This window comes from Python bivittatus, unplaced genomic scaffold (assembly GCF_059951505.1).
Source record: "Python bivittatus isolate LINGU-HERP-01145 unplaced genomic scaffold, Pbiv_v1 ctg000840_np1212, whole genome shotgun sequence".
NCBI classification, from domain to species: Eukaryota; Metazoa; Chordata; class Lepidosauria; order Squamata; family Pythonidae; genus Python; species Python bivittatus.
Genome location: NW_028277113.1, coordinates 36,681,932 through 36,701,021, shown reverse-complemented (window position 1 = coordinate 36,701,021; position 19,090 = coordinate 36,681,932). Strand labels below are relative to the sequence as shown.

General features: G+C 38.8%; 1 protein-coding gene across 10 annotated transcripts in view; it reads left to right on the top strand.

Moving 5' to 3' along the window:
* ZNF521 (zinc finger protein 521) overlaps positions 1 to 17,785 on the top strand; it is a 343,128-nt gene extending 325,343 nt beyond the window's left edge. For all 10 annotated transcript variants that reach the window (XM_088130975.1, XM_088130974.1, XM_088130971.1 and 7 more), the window contains one exon: positions 16,970 to 17,785. In XM_088130975.1, coding sequence (XP_087987101.1) covers positions 16,970 to 16,999 — 30 coding nt within the window. In that variant the 3' untranslated portion in view covers positions 17,000 to 17,785. The remainder of the gene's footprint in view (positions 1 to 16,969) is intronic.
* Positions 17,786 to 19,090: the final 1,305 nt, after the last annotated feature.

The window sequence follows — 19,090 nt, the reverse complement described above, 5'->3', positions numbered from 1 at the left end:
ACTCTTGGACATGTTGATCGTGGACTTTTAATCACCAGATGTATCAATTATTTTTAAAAGACAGAATAATTCAAGAAAATAAAAGATGCAGTTAATTGTGGAGGGAAATGTGATAATAGTATTTACCACAAAATCAAGAAAAAAATTGTGCCTGTGTTTGCCTTTGCCCATTGAAGAGTCAGTTGTGGTTGAATAGAGTAACTATAAAATTCCAGTACTTTGCTCTAGTAACAGTTACTGTACCTCTCCTTTGCACAAGTGTAAGTGATTACAACGGGTGCAAAATATCCAAGAATGAGGACACTACAGGTTTACAATCAAGATTGCGGTTAAGACATAAAATGTTACTTGGTGTTATAAGTTACTACAGCAAACTTGTGCTGATTTTTCCTTTCTGCATTTATATTTGAGAAGGGTAAGAAAATTGGTTTTAAAAAGGCTTCCTGAATGTCTTGATCATAAGGTTTTGGTTTCACTTTATTTATATTCATTAACAGATGAATCATTGTTCAAAGCCTAATATAAACATCCTATTAACCCAAAAAAAATCACGCTATCCAGCATTTTCCAATGCATAGGTCAACATGTTCTCCAGAGGTAGAAATCTATCTGTTTGGGGTATTGGAAGGGAGGCCTTCTTGCAGTTCATCTAATTATTTGTAACTGTCCCATTCAAAGATCAGGGCGTGTTTTTTTAAAAGACATTCAAGAAAGCACCTCATCTGCCGTAGCTCTCACTTCTTTACCTCCTTAACTCTCTTGCCTCTGAAACATGCAGAAATATCAGAAATACTGTCAGATTGATGGGAGGAAAAGAAAAGCTAGGCAATAGGCAACGATTCCCACTGGATGTGGATACGTAGTCAGGTTGTAGCACAGAACCGTCTGTAAAGTCTGGGTAAGGTGAAAGAGGCAATTCAACTGAGCCATTAGTTCTCACTGAGAATTATAGAGGATGTCATAGGAAGGGCATAGTGGGGAGGATGGTGACAGCAGAGGGCTCATAAATATCAAAGACATGGAGAGAAAAAGAAGAGAAGGATCCTTCAGGAACTCTAGAAACAATGCCATAGAGAATGTGTGCAGCATTGTGCCTAATATGCTAGGCATTATGAAGCCCTTCAGTGTTTTCATTCATACATTCTTATAATATTTGTAGACCACCCCAACATGAAACTTGGGTAGCAGAAAAGTAGGTAGAAAAACCAGAAACAATAGATTAAAACAAAACAACATACACCTACGAAGTTGGAGCACCCACAATCACCAAAGTTGAAAACACAGTGGAATTAAAATATTTTAGCTGGTTTGCAGAATTCAAGAAAGGAGGATGCTGTATATACCTCTGGGGAAAACATACTCCAGATCATGGGGGCCACTACAGAAAATGTGCTATGAGTAATAACAGGCTATGCTCATGGAAAAAACAGAAAAAATAAGTAATTGTAATTTTAAAGTAATTTTAATCCTGCTATTTTGAATCATGGAAATAGGATGTTTTCACTATATTATGAATGTCATTTTATCAAATCAGAGATCTTTGAAAACATGTAGGTTTCAGATGTTGTTAATATGGATAGTCAGCAAACAGATGTAGGCTTAGGTTCAAATTATTAATCATACTCTGCACTGGTATAAAAATATAAAACAAATTTTTTTTTATTTGCAGGTCATGTATTTTGCAGAATAGTAGCTAGTAAATCTACTTTCTTCCTCCACCAATAGTTTCATTTTATCACATTTTTTCAGACAAGAGAGACTGAAATGTGCATAGAATGATAGTCTTCTATCAGGAAAGAAGTTTACAGAATATCTAATCCAGACCCCTTCTTTGAGGTATCTTTATTTTCACACAGTCCAAACAGATTGACTCAGCAGCTTATTCTGCGTCACAATACGTTATCACAGCAGAAGTATGTTCAGAAAAAGAAGTAAATCCACCATATGCATACAGTTTTTGTAAGAAGTGGAATAGCTAGAGATGTATATGCTACAGCAATGATTACCTTGCATTGCATAAATATATATGCCTGATTTATATTTTGAACCAGATTGTTTTAAAGGAGATCCACTGTTGTATTTAATCCCTAATATCACAGATTAGTGATTAATCTCCATTTTAATTATCACCCCAGTCTTTACAAGTATCATGTTCAGTGAACTTGCCTGAGTAAATGGGTAAAGGATTACCCAATCTAAGTGACCTTCTGAAAGCTTAAATTATGCAGGTTCTGAAATTCACATACTTGGTTCCCCTACCCCACACCAAAATAATTAGATATGACCCTTCCTTAGATATCAATGAATGCATTGTACCTTTGGAGAAAAATTCCTTAAACATACCTTGTGATACACAAATACAAAGGTTGTTAAATGGATGTGAGTGACATTATAGTTGGCTTAGTTTTAAAAACACCTGTGTGATTATCAATTTAAGCTCCCATTATTTGCCACTAATTACTAAGCAGAGCTGTTAAATATTTAGCGGTAGTTTATTTAATTGGCTTTGACCTATAAAGAAATGTGTGCATTGCCATGGATTGTGTTTCCAGAATCAGTTCTGTACTCACACTTAAGCAAGTAGAGAACGCTCATTCATGTAAATTATAAATTCCATGCAGCCTATCAGATTTCCTGGTTTATCATTCTCTTCCTGCTAGAGATTTATTTCTTATGAAGATATCTACAATTAAGGCATGGAGAAAGAGCAAAGCACACAGATGTAAAATGAGAGAGGTTGTACTTAAACTTGTTTACAGATGTTCTTGTTTAAAAAGCACAAGCATGATAAATTAAACATTACAAGGGGAAAAAATGAAAGCATAGCAACAACTGGCACATGAACACATCTGTCCATAGTGCACTGATTTAATCCCTGAATATTTGATTAGATGGTCTTGTCTATCAAAGCCCGTGTCATTCTGCTGTACTGGAACTTCAGCAGAGAAACATGGAATCTTCTTTCACATTTCTTTCTCAACTTGTTAGGAATAATTCAGGTATTACACACCTAGCGGAATGTCATGCGTACAAAATATCTGAGGGGCTGACTTACTTATTTACCAATTTCTAATCCCTTGAATTTATCAAGCTTTTATTTCATCAAGTTCATAAAAGCACTGCTAGAAAGTGTCCGGTGAATTGGAAAGTGAGTTTGAACTGGGTTTCCTGTTCTTTCTTGGTGGCAAACCATGGTACCAGTGAGCTTTTAATAACCACAGCATAATAAACTGCTTGAAACATTGCAGCACATGCTTGCCATATAGATAAGATTATTTCTATTACACTCTGTTCATAAGACACATCCAGACGATAGAGTTAGGGTGTTGTTTGAACTAGCATGCTACCCACTACATGTCTCATTAAAACGTACTAAAAACAATAAAATGGTGATCAGAACTGAAATCTTTTATAGAAAGGGAGGGACTTTCAAGTGGGGGCTTGGTTCAACCTGACCCCAAGTCCAAGGGAAAGAGCAAGGTCTTAACCACCTTCCTAAAGGTCTGCAGTGTTGGGGCAAATTGTATATTGGATGAAAATTGTTTCAAACAGAAAGGGCCACCACCAAGAAGGTACACATCCTGAGTCATATAAGATGGTATTGTTAAAGTGAAGGGACCCAGGGTGTGCTCTCTCTGTCAGAGCATGTGGATGGACCCTAACCCTAACCCTAACCTTTGGTCTAATTCCTGGAACCCCTGATCAAGAGGGAAAGCTCTAGTGATAGAAAATTGACTGTTTGAGTTAACTTTTTTTTTTTTTTGGCCTCTATTTCTTACAGACCTCATCACGTTCTTGCAGAACACAGTTTGAAAAATCCTAGTCTACACCATGACGTGTGTTGTGCCATATGCACACATATTCTGAAATTTCACTGGTGTGATTACAGTAGGGAACCAGTACTCCAGATAACACAGTCCAATTACATGTTCCAGTTAAAGACACTTTAACATGATGGTACGGAAGGGTAACCCGGCTTTTGTGGATGCCTGGCTCAGATAGAAGCCAATGCATGCACAGCTCAGGGGTGTTCCAGGGTATTGTGACTGTATTTTTATTTGTAATTCTGGTCCATGACCGTAATAAAGATGATGATGATGAAGATGATGATGATGATGATGATCTTCAAAAAGATCTTCAAATGAAGTGACTTTTGGACCGCTTTAGGGGCTGGGGGCTAATTTAACTTTTGGAAGAAGGCTGTTTCGGAGAATAAGCACCATAACTGAAAAAAGCAGCTCAGCAACCTTCACCTTATAAAAGTGGAAAACTACAGACAGTTTGTCCCAGGAAGCATGTATCAAGTTGTTTGATTCTGGCTTGCGAACATGTTCATTCAAGTACCTCTATCGCTTTATAAATTAAAATCAGTACTTTAAATTGCATGCAAAAATCTATTGGAAGCAAAACAAAACAAGTGTAACATGTTTGCAGCAGTGCACACCTGCCAAATGGACCACTGCGTTCTGCACTAAATGCAGTTTGTTATAGGTCTTCAAAGGCAGCCCCATATAGAGCACATTGCAGTAGTCCAGAGAGGTGGTGGTAAGGGGTCATCTTGCTGCAAGATCTTCTCACTCTTTGAAGTGAGAAGACATGTTCCTTCCAAAGCTGTGCATGTCTAGGAGTAGCCATGAGTCCAGGAGGATCCCTAAGTAATGAACCTGCTCCTTTACGGATAGTACCCTCCCATCAAGAATCCACAGTGGAGCTAATGGAGAGCCCCTATATACAAAGAACACCTCCACCCTGCCAGGGTTCAGCTTTAGCTTGTTGCATTCCATCCAGACCCCAGGTCAAATTGGAGAACTGGATGATAGTTATCAAGTATGGTTGGATCCAGGGAGGGCCTTTTAAGAAGAGGATATACCATAGCCCCCCTTCATGGATCACTGCCTTGTCGTGGCGAAGGGGCTTGCGTAACTCAGTGAAGCCATGAGCTATACCGTGCAGGGCCACCCAAGACGGACAGGTCATGACAGAGAGTTCTGACAAAATGTGGTCCACTGGAGAAGGAAATGGCAACCCACTCCAGTATCCTTGCCAAGAAAACCCCATGGACAATGTTAAAAGGCTAAAAGATATGATGCCGGAAGATGAGCCCCTCAGGTCGGAAGGTGTCCAATATGCTACTGGGGAAGAGCGGAGGGCATTTCCAAGTAGCTCCAGAAAGAGTGAAGCGGCTGGGCCAAAGCCGAAAGGACGTTCAGCTGTGGATGTATCTGGAAGCGAAAAGAAGGTCCGATGCTGTAAAGAACAATATTGTATAGGTACCTGGAATGTAAGATCTATGAACCAAGGCAAGCTGGATGTGGTCAAACATGAGATGACAAGATTGAACGTCGACATCTTGGGAATCAGCGAACTGAAATGGACGGGAATGGGTGAATTTAATTCGGGTGACCATTATATCTACTACTGTGGGCAAGAAACCCTTAGAAGAAATGGAGTTGCACTCATAGTGAATAAGAGAGTGGGAAAGGCAGTAATGGGGTACAACCTCAAAAACGACAGAATGATCTCAGTGCGTATCCAAGGCAAACCATTCAATATCACAGTCATCCAAGTCTATGCCCCAACCACTGATGCTGAAGAAGCTGAAGTTGACCGCTTCTATGAAGACCTACAACACCTTCTAGAACTAGCACCAAAAAAAGATGTCATTTTCATCATAGGGGATTGGAATGCTAAAGTAGGAAGTCAAGGAGTAATCGGAATAACAGGCAAATTTGGCCTTGGAGTACAAAATGAAGCAGGGCAAAGGCTAATAGAGTTCTGTCAAGAGAACAAGCTAGTCATAGCAAACACTCTTTTCCAACAACACAAGAGACGACTCTACACATGGACATCACCAGATGGTCAATACCGAAACCAGATTGATTACATACTTTGCAGTCAAAGATGGAGAAGCTCTATACAGACAGCAAAAACAAGACCAGGAGCTGACTGTGGCTCAGATCATGAGCTTCTTACTGCAAAATTTAGGCTTAAATTGAAGAATGTAGGGAAAAGCACTAGACCACTCAGGTATGACTTAGATCATATTCCTTGTGAGTACACAGTGAAGGTGATGAATAGATTTAGAGGATTAGATTTGGTAGACAGAGTGCCTGAAGAACTATGGACGGAGGTCCGTAACATTGTACAGGAGGCAGCAACTAAAACCATCCCAAAGAAAAAGAAATGCAAGAAAGCAAAATGGCTGTCTGATGAGGCTTTACAAATAGCTGTGGAAAGAAGGAATGCGAAAAGCAAGGGTGAAAGGGAAAGATATAAGCAACTGAATGCAGATTTCCAGAGAATAGCCAGGAGAGATAAGAAGGCCTTCTTAAATGAACAATGCAAAGAAATTGAGGAAAACAATAGAATGGGGAAGACTAGAGATCTCTTCAAGAAAATTGGAGATATCAAAGGAACGTTTAGTGCAAAGATGGGCATGATAAAGGACAAAAAGGCAGGGACCTAACAGAAGCAGAAGAGATTAAGAAGAGGTGGCAAGAATACACAGAAGAACTATACAAGAAAGATCTTAATGTCCCTGATGTCCACGCTGGTGTGATCACTGACCTTGAGCCAGACATCCTAGAGAGTGAAGTCAAGTGGGCCTTAGGAAGCATTGCTAACAACAAAGCTAGTGGAGATGACAGGATTCCAGCTGAGTTATTTAAAATACTAAAAGATGATGGTGTTAAAGTGCTGCACTCAATATGCCAGCAAGTTTGGAAAACGCAACAGTGGCCACGGGATTGGAAAAGGTCAGTTTACGTTCCAATTCCAAAGAAGGGCAACGCCAAAGAATGCTCAAACTATCGCACAATTGCACTCATTTCACATGCTAGCAAGGTTATGCTCAAAATCCTACAAGCTAGGCTTCAGCAATATATGAACCGAGAACTACCGGATATACAAGCTGGGTTTCGAAGAGGCAGAGGAACTAGAGATCAAATCGCCAACATTCGCTGGATCATGGAGAAAGCACGAGAGTTCCAGAAAAATATCTACTTCTGCTTCATTGACTATGCAAAAGCCTTTGATTGTGTGGATCACAACAAACTGTGGCAAGTTCTTAAAGAGATGGGAGTACCAGACCACCTTACCTGTCTCCTGAGAAATCTGTATGCGGGCCAAGAAGCAACAGTTAGAACCGGTCACGGAACAACCGATTGGTTCAAAATAGGGAAAGGTGTACGACAAGGCTGTATACTGTCACCCTGCTTATTTAACCTATATGCAGAGTACATCATGAGAAATGCCAGGCTGGAAGAATCACAAGCCGGAATTAAGATTGCAGGGAGAATCATCAACAACCTCAGATATGCGGACGATACCACCCTAATGGCAGAAAGTGAAGAAGAACTAAAGAGCCTCTTGATGAGGGTGAAAGAGGAGAGTGCAAAAGCTGGCTTGAAACTCAACATTAAAAAAACTAAGATCATGGCATCTGGACCCATCAATTCCTGGCAAATAGAAGGGGTAGAAATGGAAGCAGTAACAGACTTCATTTATTTGGGCTCCAAGATCACCGCAGACGGAGACTGCAGCCATGAAATTAAAAGACGCTTGCTCCTTGGGAGGAAAGCTATGGCAAGCCTAGATAGCATATTAAAAAGCAGAGATGTCACCTTGCCGACAAAGATCCGCATAGTCAAAGCTATGGTTTTTCCAGTAGTAATGTATGGCTGTGAGAGCTGGACCATAAAAAAGGCCGAGCGCTGAAGAATTGATGCCTTTGAACTGTGGTGCTGGAGAAGACTCTTAAGAGTCCCCTGGACTGCTAGGAGGTCAAACCAGTCAATCTTAAAGGAAATCAACCCTGACTGCTCATTGGAAGGATCGATAATGAAGCTCAAGCTCAGATATTTTGGCCACCTAATGCGAAGAGAGATCTCTTTGGAGAAGACCCTGATGCTGGGAAAGATTGAAGGCAAAAGGAGAAGAGGACGGCAGAGGATGAGATGGTTAGATAGCATCACTGAAGCAATGAGCATGAAACTGAGCAAACTCAGGGAGGCAGTGAAGGACAGGAAGGCCTGGCGCAATATGGTTCATGAGGTCACGAAGAGTCGGACATGACTTAACGACTAAACAACAACAACAACATACCATAGCCTCCTTCAAGGCTGCTGACCAATGAGGTACTGACCACTTCCCAAATGTGGTCAGTCATCCTCCTCACCAGCAGCCCAAAGATGCCAGGAGGCACATAGATTGAACCCGCAGGTGGCAGGATCCATACATGAGAGCAGGCTGTCCACTTCATTGGAGTCCAAATGCAAAAAGGAGTCCCAGATACAGGACATTACATTGGTCCAGTTATCACTTCAAACCCTGCCCATGAAAACTAAAGATCGATGAATCTGAGCAACTTTATTGGCAAAATGGTACGAAAAAAGGTCTCAGTTACCTGCTTGAAGATGTATTTGCACATTCTTTTCCCAAACAAAAGAGCTAGATTGCAAATCAAATTATAAAAAATGGGCTTGTATCTCCTTATGGATATATATACACAAATGTGCATTCAAAAATGTTTTTTTTCAACAAAAATCTGAAATAATGGAATGATAGTATTCTGCATGTATAGATCCAACCTTTGATTTATGTATTTATGTATCTGTGTTTGGTCCACTGGCCAAACATCCCTGAAGATTTTTAAAAAAGCACACCAGGGAGAAATTCTTTTCAACCTTTTTCTATCATGGTGATTTTTCTAATAATATGACTTTTTAATGTAAAAGACATTAAAAACCATAGTATCCAGACAAAAACTGCTCAGTCTCTATGTCATCTCTATGCTTCATGGGTAGATCAGTTTTGAGACATATACAGCTACATTTTGCAGCTCAAGGGTAACTCTGCTATCCTTGAGTAGAAAATCCTTTGCTGCCACGATGCTATTGTTGTCCACTTACTTTTGCTCTTCCCCCACTGCAGAGGAATTAGGAAGGCAGGTAGGCATGGCAACATCATAGCAAGAAAGCTGCCACTCACTGTGGGAACTCCTCCCTTATACAGAATTATAGCACTTTCAAAATAATGCCCAGGATAAGGGTATCAATATTGACAGTAGTATTTCTGTATGTTTACAACCATGATGGCTATAGATATAGAGAGGTTGCAGTTAACTGTCTGATTTTCTTTGCTGGTTAAGAGAGCTTTGACTGAGTAAATCAAAGTGACTTTTCTTTCCCAATCAGGAAGATTTGTAAGAGTCTGTTTAATTTGAAGCATGTTAATTTGGAGGAGAATAAATTAATTATGTTGCAGGAAACTATTCTGAGTAGCAGAAGAAAATATCCTTCAGTCCCCAATTTCTATACTCCTTTTTCATCTTGATTCTTACCATGTTTTTTACCTTCTTCTGTGATAGTATAAAGTTGCCTAAAGAATGTTAGATATTGTTGCCTAGAATGGTGAGAAATGTGAAGGGGGGGAGTTAATTTCTAAGTCCATAGTAACTGAACTGATAAGGGGAACAATCCAGAATCTTACACAGATGTTGAAGAAGAAAGCATACAAATAGGAAATGCTGGCCCCTGTGTGCAGTAGCATTTGGTGGCTTATACATCACCCACACAACATCATCCTGTTCTGAATCAAGTGAGGCTTACTCCCAGGTAAATAAGCACAGGAGTTCATTCTAATTCCATTAAATCATTGAAATATATGGTATAAGACTTGAACTCTGTAGTTCTGTGCTTAAAATATTTGTCCAATTTCAAGAGCTGTAAACTAACATTGAGGCAGCTAGGAAGGTTCGTTCTGTATCATTTCAAGTGGTTTCATGCTTCTCTGTGAGAGCATGATGCAAACGTGTAACATATCTAATAACAATAATTCTAGGATATTAAGTAAGTACCAGGTAAGCCCTTGTGAAGACAGCATTATGCAGTGGGAGGCCACTCCTGAAGTCTGTCTCACTTGTTAGGGCCCCTCCAAAGAAGATTTTTAGATTATAATCACAGAGAGAGGGGCCACTCATGAGGTAAATTGATCACAAGCCCTGAGAGCCTTGTTGTTCCTTTAAAGACTACTGCAACTAAAACTATTCTGAAGCAACTAACATCTCTAGGCCATTTTAAGAGGCAGAAGCACATATAAGCATTGCAGAAATCCAAGCGGGAGTTTATCAGGGCATGAATAACTACAGCAGGACTAACCACTGTGCTAGCCGTGGCTTTGAAAATTTTGTTTTATGAATGTGGTGGTTGTCCTTTAGTAGTCTGTAAATGTGAGTGTTCCTTCTCTCCTCCTTCATTCCTTTGTTTGGCCAAAAATCTTTTCCCCTTTTATTTTGTGCACCAACAATGCAGCAGAACTCCTTTTCTGTGGTCTTGAACATTTTTTTTTCTTCCCAACAAGCTAGAAACAGAAACTGTTGCAGTGGAAATTGTGGAATCCATAATGACATTGGAATGCAATTCTCTGTTTGGCATTAGGGTTTTAATTAAGGTTTTGCTAGGCTTGCCCATTTTTCCTTTGCCCCCCATCTCTCTGCCAAGAAAACCCAGCATCCTGACATTCTCTGAGGACAAATTGAAAGTAAGAAGTTTGGAGGGAGGGAGCTATGTGGGGATAGAAGCAGAACGTCTTGATTAGAAAGTATAATTTAATAGAATGTGTATTGAACCAAATGTATTGATTAATGTAGAGGATATAGTACTTATATTGATTTGAACTAAAGATTTAGTACTAAAAGCTGTAAGCCAAAAAAGCTGTTGCAGATTGCTACAAAAGTCAGTTTAATGCTGTCCTTGAGAATGCCTTCACAAAGAAATTCTTCTAATGTTTGAGGAGTAGGTAGAATGCTGTATATGTCAGTTTGATCCCGGAGGGTTTTATTTTGTACTCTAATAGCTGTTACGAGCCTACATTATATCCAAGGAGTAATTTTCCTTAGGGTTGCCTGGCTCGCTTTGTGTCAATATTCTAGCATTTTAAGTCACGTACAGTATATGCTTCTGGGAACAGCGGAGGAGCCAGCCAGACTCATAATGGTCTGCATTCATTAATAAAGGCAGAAGCTTCTGTCCCTCCATTGCCCACTGCAGGGATGCCTCCCCGGTCTTTGGGGACCCTGCAGACACATTTAAAGAAAGCTTTATTTTGAGTGGGCAGGAGATGAAATGCAGGACTTGCAGGCATTTCCTAAGTCAGCTCTATGCCCAAGCACAGAGGTGACCTTAATGGGTCAGAGAAGAATGCAGGTCAAAAGACTTATTATCCAGCCTGTTGGAAACCAATTGCTTTTAGGTTGAGGGGGAAGGGGTGGTGTTTTGTTTTTTTGTTTTTTGTTTTTTTTAAAGTAGCACTTAAAGGTTAGTAATGTAGAAATGTGTTTTACAACCAGAAGCTGTACTGGAATGCAGTCCATTTTATAGAAGGGGAGAAGAAACTAGAGCCGAGCTTAGTTTTAAATTCCCTACAAATTACAAAATGTTAGTATACCATAATTAGTTAATCAGTGATGATTGATTACTAGTGTTTGCCTTCTTGAATTAAGGAGAGGAAAAAAAGATGTTGCTGTGATACTGTCTCCATCTGTTGAACAATAACATCTTCATTTAATCTTTATATTTCTTTATTTATAATCTGCTTTTGAGCAACAATTGCATTCATTTCATTCAGCTTCAAAATGTCTCATTTAAATTGAATGCAACTGTACTTTCCATTAGGGATTGTAATGAGGTAGTGAATTAGTAGGATTTCTCCCTCCTTGGAAACTCCTTGTCTCCCTTCCCTCCATCCTTCTTCCTTAAAGATTTTTTTCCCCTTAAGGATATAGTTCAAGTCATGAAACAGTATCTACGAGGCAAAAACTGGCAGCTAAAAAGAACAACAACCCTGCCTCTTTGGAAAGGAATTTTCTTGAGCCATTGTTTCAGTAAAATGTACCCAACAGTTTCAAAGACATTGTGCACAAAAATGGGATAGCCCAGGATTTAAAGCAGGAGTTATGACCACAGATAAAACAGCCAAAGATTGAATATATATTTTTGCAAATATAGCAGTCCCACTGATTTCACTGAACAAGTACCTTTGTAAAATTCAATCAGGATTTTTGGAACGTGATAGATGTGTGTTTCATGGTCCATGGAATTATAAGAATCTCCATTCCTAAATATAGTTTATACTGAAGCTGTTTAGTCTGAGTATGTATATATGAAAGTAAATAACTGTTTTGTAAGAACGGAAAAGGAATGACAAAGCAAAACACCCCCCCCAAAAACAAATCTATGTTAGATTTGCCGTCTAAACTGTTTCTAATCCTCTTTTTTCTTCAAAACATCAGTAGCTACAGCACATTCTGAAGAGCTTTCAGTATCAGAAAGAGGCTAGAAGAAATACAGGAAAATATAACAATTGTGAAGTAGCTCAAGAAGAAATATGAGAACAAGGATTTGTTAAATTTGCATGTGGGAGAAAGAGAGAGAATGGATTTGAGGAAGTTATCTAGTATTGCATACTTTCCAGAATAGCAATGATAAAAACATCTGCTTCAAATGTTTGTCCTATAAAGGGCAAAATACATTCTGAGCTACACTGAAACTTTTATTGGTTTTCTCTGTGCACTGAAAACTCCCATGTTCAGATCAACAGGAGCTCCGTCTTCTGACTTTCCCACTTACATCAATTCCCATTGTCATGGAAGTAGGTGTTCTGAGCACATGAAAAGAGAATATAGAGCAGAGAGCTACTGTGTGGATAATAGAAGAAAAATTTGCCCTAAATTTTTAAACACAATCTTTTTTGTGAAAAGAAACAGTCTTAAAACAAAATCTCCAACCGTTCATAACTGGGATTAATGGTTGCAATTTTCAGTTCTTAGACATGGGGTCTCCATAGACAATCCCCCCTCCTAGAATATAATGTGGCTCTCTGTGGGATTAAAGATTATTCCTTACCTCATCTCTTCCCTTCAGTCTTTCACCTTTTTGTCTCATAAAGATAAAACTGGTATGAGCAGACAGCTTTTCAGCCTAATCAAGTGTTTTTCCCTAGCTTGTTAATGCCTTAACATGTAAAGAGTTCACATATGCATCATTCATTTTTGGAGGCTGCTCCCAGGTTCTATGAACTGACCGTGACATGGATCCAAGTTGCAAGCAGAAGCAGAAGAATCTTCCTAAACTTTGCTGCCTCACCTTTCCCACAGTGGCTCCACCCCATTTTCCATTTCCTGCTATTTTATACAGTCATTCAAATATCAGGATCAATTTCTGGAAAGACTTAAAGACTTTTAATGGGGAAGAGGAGCTCTAATTTCCTTTGCGCTTTTTTGGGATCCATAGTCATATTTATGTTTTTCCTTGCTCAGTGATTTTTCTCCATCATTTTGCCTTGAATTTAAATCAGGGCATCTCTTAGCTCCTGAGAATGCTTTTGTGCAATAGGCTATATCAGCTGTGGGACCCCAAAACAGAGCTTAGTGGAGAATAATTCCATAGTTTATTTTGCATCTACCACATTAGTGCCTTTGTGTGTTTTTTCTTTAATTAAAAAAATTATTGAGGTTTGAGTCCTGAGCACACATGAAACGCTACTTTCAATTGTGTCACATAGTGCTGTGTGGCTTTTCTAATCCTTAAACTGGCCACATGTGAATCCAAGATTTTAAAAAATGGAGGTAAGAGGGCTCATTAAAACACATAGGCAATGATCCAGCATTACAGCTCTCTCCTATTGTTGATTATGATAGAAGAAAAGAGCCTCATGTGTGCACAGTGTTGTTCTATACTGGAAGGTGAGCCTTGGGTAGAGCTCTAGATAGCAGCTACAGACTTTCTGAAGAATAGATATTGTCCATTGGGATAATTAAGTATTGGCAATACACTTGAAGCACTAAAACCCATGTGTCTTTTATTTAGACAATACAGCAGATTTATAGATAGATGTTTCAGGTAAAAAGAATCTAAAAAGAATCTGAATATAGTTGTTTAAGCTGTTCCTTTGCTGAAACTCATTTAATTGCCCCGGAAAGAGTGTTAAACTGATTCATTCCACTGCTGCTTGAAGGTTCCATTTTCTTTTCATTCCCTCTTGCTTAAACAGCCCAACATACACTTTAATTGAGTCATGGGAGGGTAAGGGGTTGCACTTGGATATGCATCAGAATTTTCATTCCTTGAAGGAGAATGCTGTACAACTGGAGATGCTGGGTCTAAATCTGTACTCCTGTCTGTGTTCTGTTGCAGCTTGTTCGTAGCTAACTAGAACTACATCAGAGCAAATGTCTGACTTTGCAATGTTGGGAGTACAGATTACCAACACTGGTACACCAAACAGGAAGTACAGAACCTGTTGCCTGGCGGATAGGGAACTGTCCCACATTATATTCCTTCAGATTGAAGACAATGAAAAATAGAATTTGTTTAACAATCACTGAAATGATCAGTAAGCAAATCTGATGGGTTGTTATATAGTCCTTATGTGCTGCTATGACCTGATCACATCTAATAAGGGATTCCCTGATTGGTTTGGGCTATGCAATGAAGAAGAACACACTCTGGCTTTAAACAATTGTAAAAATAATGATCAATTTATCAATATGGATAAGTTTAATATTTTTTGCACTCTCACCTCCCCCCAACTAAAAGACAATGAATCAAATACTTTCCTTTTTCCCTTTTAGAATACCATAGCTCATCTGCTTAGCCCCCTGCAGATATTACTAAAATTTGGATATTTTCGCAAACAGTTGGAAAATGGAGCCATAACAAGTACCTCCAGTCTTGATGTCATTCACATAGCTCATGCCCTGTGTGTCCATATAGACACCCTACATTTCTAGAAAGAAGGCTCCTCCAGCTGCAATTTCAGAGATTCTCTTGCAAAAACACTTGAGAAATATGCACCTAGAGTTAAATAAAGGTAATCTTCATTTAATGTCCATTCATTTAGCGACCATACAAAGTTACAACAGCACTGAACAAGGGGGACTTATGAGAGGTCCTCATAGTTGCAGCCATCACAGCATCCCCACAGTCACATGATTGCAATTCAGACACTTGGCAACCAGCCTGCAATTATGATGTTGCAGCGTCCCGCAGCCACATGACTGCCATTTGCAACCTTCACTGCCAGCTTCCAACAAGCAAGTCAATGGGGAAGTGAGCAGGAGGTCGCAAATGGCAATCACATGACCTCAAGATGCTGCGACTGCATGGGACTCATCTAACGACAGCAACTGGAACTGCCAGAACTGCTGTGGTAAGTCGGTACAGTCAGGTGACTTTGCACTTCATGACCATGTGGCTTAGTGACAGAGTTCCCAGTTCCAATTACTGTTGGTAAGCAAGGACTACCTGTACATAAAAACTCACACAGACACAAACTTTGTCTTGTGCATATGACTTTACAGAAAGCTCTGCACTTGTGATTTATTTACTGGGGCTTATATGCCACTCCAGTCCAACAGGACTCTGAGCATGTTATTTATGTGACACTGGGGTTGAGGTAATCACTGCAGCCATGCTCCCTATTTGTCTTTTAAGATAATCATAATTTAAGAAAACTCTTCTCTAATCTGGAAGTTAAACTTGGTATGCAGCATATAATTATTTGGATATTACATAGAAGCAGAAGCTATAGATTGATGGTATGCGCTTTTGAACTGCATCTTGTAATATGATTTCAGGCACATTAAAGTATGCATACTTTAGAGTTCAAGCTTGATCTTATGTATCAGACCTTGGATATTTCAGTAATAAAAGCAATCCGATTATATAGAAGTGGAACCTGTCCTAGTCAAGTGTTATACCTACCACATAAAACCACCACGTGAGTTTTATCACATGGATGATCTCCCCTACACACACACACACACACACTTTGCTTGTAAACAGTCTGAACACCTGAAAAAGGTCTTCATGCATACAGTTGTGCTTTCAGCACAAATGTCAAGGGCAATATTATAAGTGTCATGTTATCCATGATGCTGTATGACACGTTTGCATGGTCTATATAACATCTGAATAGGTTAGTTGGATCAGATTTGACTTTATAATTTCTAAATTAAGTTTAAAGTCACCATGTATTGAATATAATAACTGTGTTTTTCAGGCCTTGTTCTGTCACTGCTTTTTCACTATCATTTTGAAATGAATTAATGTAGAAAATAGTACTGTATACGGTACATGAAATCAAATAAATGATGTAATATTTCATTTTTAACTGTATTAAATATTTTTAGCTTATAAGGTATTGACCAGGAGCCTTGTTAACCTTTGAATATTATGCATTGCCTAGTACATTATGAGACTTAGTAGTTGCTTAGAATTTCCTCCTATAATGAGATACAGTATAATCCCTATTAAATGATCCTAAGAATGTGATTATGGATTGGCCGCTTTTAGAAGTATAGTTATTTATTTCTTTATTTATATGGTTTATATGGCCACCCATCCCATGACAGTGACTCTGGGCAGCGTACAGGGATTTAAAACAGCAGCTATATTAAAGATGTCAGTGGTCCACATGCTGTTCTGCCCTCCTTTGGAATTCTTACTGGACTTTGATCCATCTTTCTGATTAGATTCCTATGTACTGAATAAGGTGACATCCACATGACCAACTGTTTTTCTGTTTTTCTGAAATTATATTAAAACTTATCATCAACTGGTCTCTGACAATGGATCTGTGACAGTCCCATGTCAGAAAAGGAGGCTGCAATGTGCATCCTCAGTACCACAGGATTTTGCAACACCTGCTTATACTTTCTAATGCACAATTTAGCCAAGTATAAGCCTAAGGTACCATCAGGTACAGACATAAATTTTTATAAAAATTGTTTTATAAAAAACAATGCAAATTTGCACAATGCAATTTTTTTTTTCTTTTCATCAATGTGATTGAGTGTTTATACCATCTAACACAATGGTGTATTATGTGATCTCTCTGTAGTTTTGCTGGTGTACTTCAGCACAGTAATTGCTTTTCCCTTTCCTTTCCTTTCCTTCTTCTTTCCTTACAGAATCATACAATGACCCAACATAGCAGTTAGTGCAAGGCCCAGTTCTTCAGGAGAGGATTCTTTGCAGGACAAAAAAAGGGAACATGTTTTACTCTTTGCACGAGACTCTCATTGTTAATATATATTATTCAGAAACATTGTATTGTACCATAAAACCTGTATTATGGAAACTGTTGGATGTTCATGTGTTTGAACTTTTGAGCACCGGAGAGACTTCCTGTATATAAAGTGTTGCACATGTATTATGTTGTCTGATACTAAAATGGTCTTATAAAGACAAGTGGACTTGGGCCCTATTCAAGCAAGATTAAGAGAATAATTATAATACCAACAACATATAAAAGGGAAAAAAGGCTTAAGGAAATGTTATTTTCAAGGAAAAAGAGAAATAGCAGTGATACAGTACAAACCTTTTGGCCTTCCTTTTGTTCAAGCTTATGCCTACAATCTCTGTCTTTTGGTATTCAAATGGATGAATTCAAGAGTATTTTTAATGCCGGAGGAGGAGGAGGAGGAGGAGACTCTCCAAGCAGGATCCCCAGCTGAATATGGCCTGTATATATTTGTAAGCCTTGCGATATGACAGATAGCATTACCATATATGCAATAGTTGTTACGTAGATTGTCAAAGAAACTTTTTTTCCTGGATACCATTTGAAGCTTTTGAGTGTTCAAGACTTTTCCTTAATAATGTCACATGGCCAAATTTTTGAATCAGTTGAACTAACCTGTATGTTACTGTTATTAATGTTTACTCTGCAGTCTGAACCTGGAGATTACTGGAATGGTTTTCCAAGAGGAAATAAATTCAGTTTACCATTACATAATGCGTGTCTTTTCCTTTTGTCCCAGATTATTTTATTTAAAAAGTTCCCCTTTGTAGATGAATTGTGTCTCATAAATAATTTTCATCCTCAACATCACACATTTTCATATCACACATGCATAAGTGTGTTCTAACTAGTTGATATACTTCAACTGATATTTTATTATTTTTGGATGTATATTACATGTATATTTTTTTACCCTATGTATCACAACACTCTTTTTTTTTCTTTTTGAGAAATACATACTTACTATAGAGTTACTGAGTGAGTGATCTGGCTTGCAAGCATTCAGCTCCTAAATGATATGTAGACTATCAAGTTTTAAATCAAGTCTTATCTCCCTGCATTTTGTTTTATAGTACAATGTCAAGTATATTTCTCAGAAATATAGAGCCTGTTGATTTTGCTGGGTTTAGTCCCAGTAAATGTGCTTAGAATCTCACCCTTATTCCTGTCCCCTTTCTAAATCTCAGCATTTAAAAATATTTGTTTAAGTCTCTCAAATGCTAGTGGAATGATACGTGATTATGGAAGGGATCCCTCATCCTTTCATCTACAGGTGGTAACCTTGTTAAATTCCAGCCACAGCACTGACACAGGTTTCTCTGCTTGCCAGTCCCTTGTCCTCAATGCTGACAGAGATGGCAGTAGAGGACATGACCAGAAAAAGTGCTTCAGTAAACAGCCCGGCCTGTTATTTCCTCCAGGAGATTGTTCAGCTTTAACAGAGAAAGGTTGTTGAGAACTGAATTAACCTGTTGGTCCCAAGTATGAGCAAAGGGAGGCTATACCATCAGGGCCTCCTCGTTTTTCTTTTGTCCAGAAATGTGCTCATATGAACATTCACTCCCAATCCAATTTCCATATTAGAGTTGTGATATACTGCTGAACACCTTGGGCAATGATTAGAGCAATGGAATATCACAAAGGGCTGGAATTGCTTGTCTTTTCCTGCCAGGGCAGATTTCAAGTGAGATTTCCAGTTTGCTGAGTGTCACATTCTGAGTCTCCACAGATGGGAGGGCTGGAAGAACAGTTTAAAAAAAGTCTTTGCTTGCCAGGGATTTCAAGGAAAAATGTGTCATGTTTCTGTCTCCAGCCTGGAGAATTTTATGCATATGTTGCCAAGTATAAAAAGAAAAGAAAAGGCCATATTTAATGAAGAATCTCATTTCTGCTGACAAAAGGATAAACATAAGCAACTGTATCTACACAACCAGTCCAATGCCAGATTCTATTTATAATAAGCCCCATCCCAGTTTCATTTCCATTAATGTAATAATCATTTCTGCTA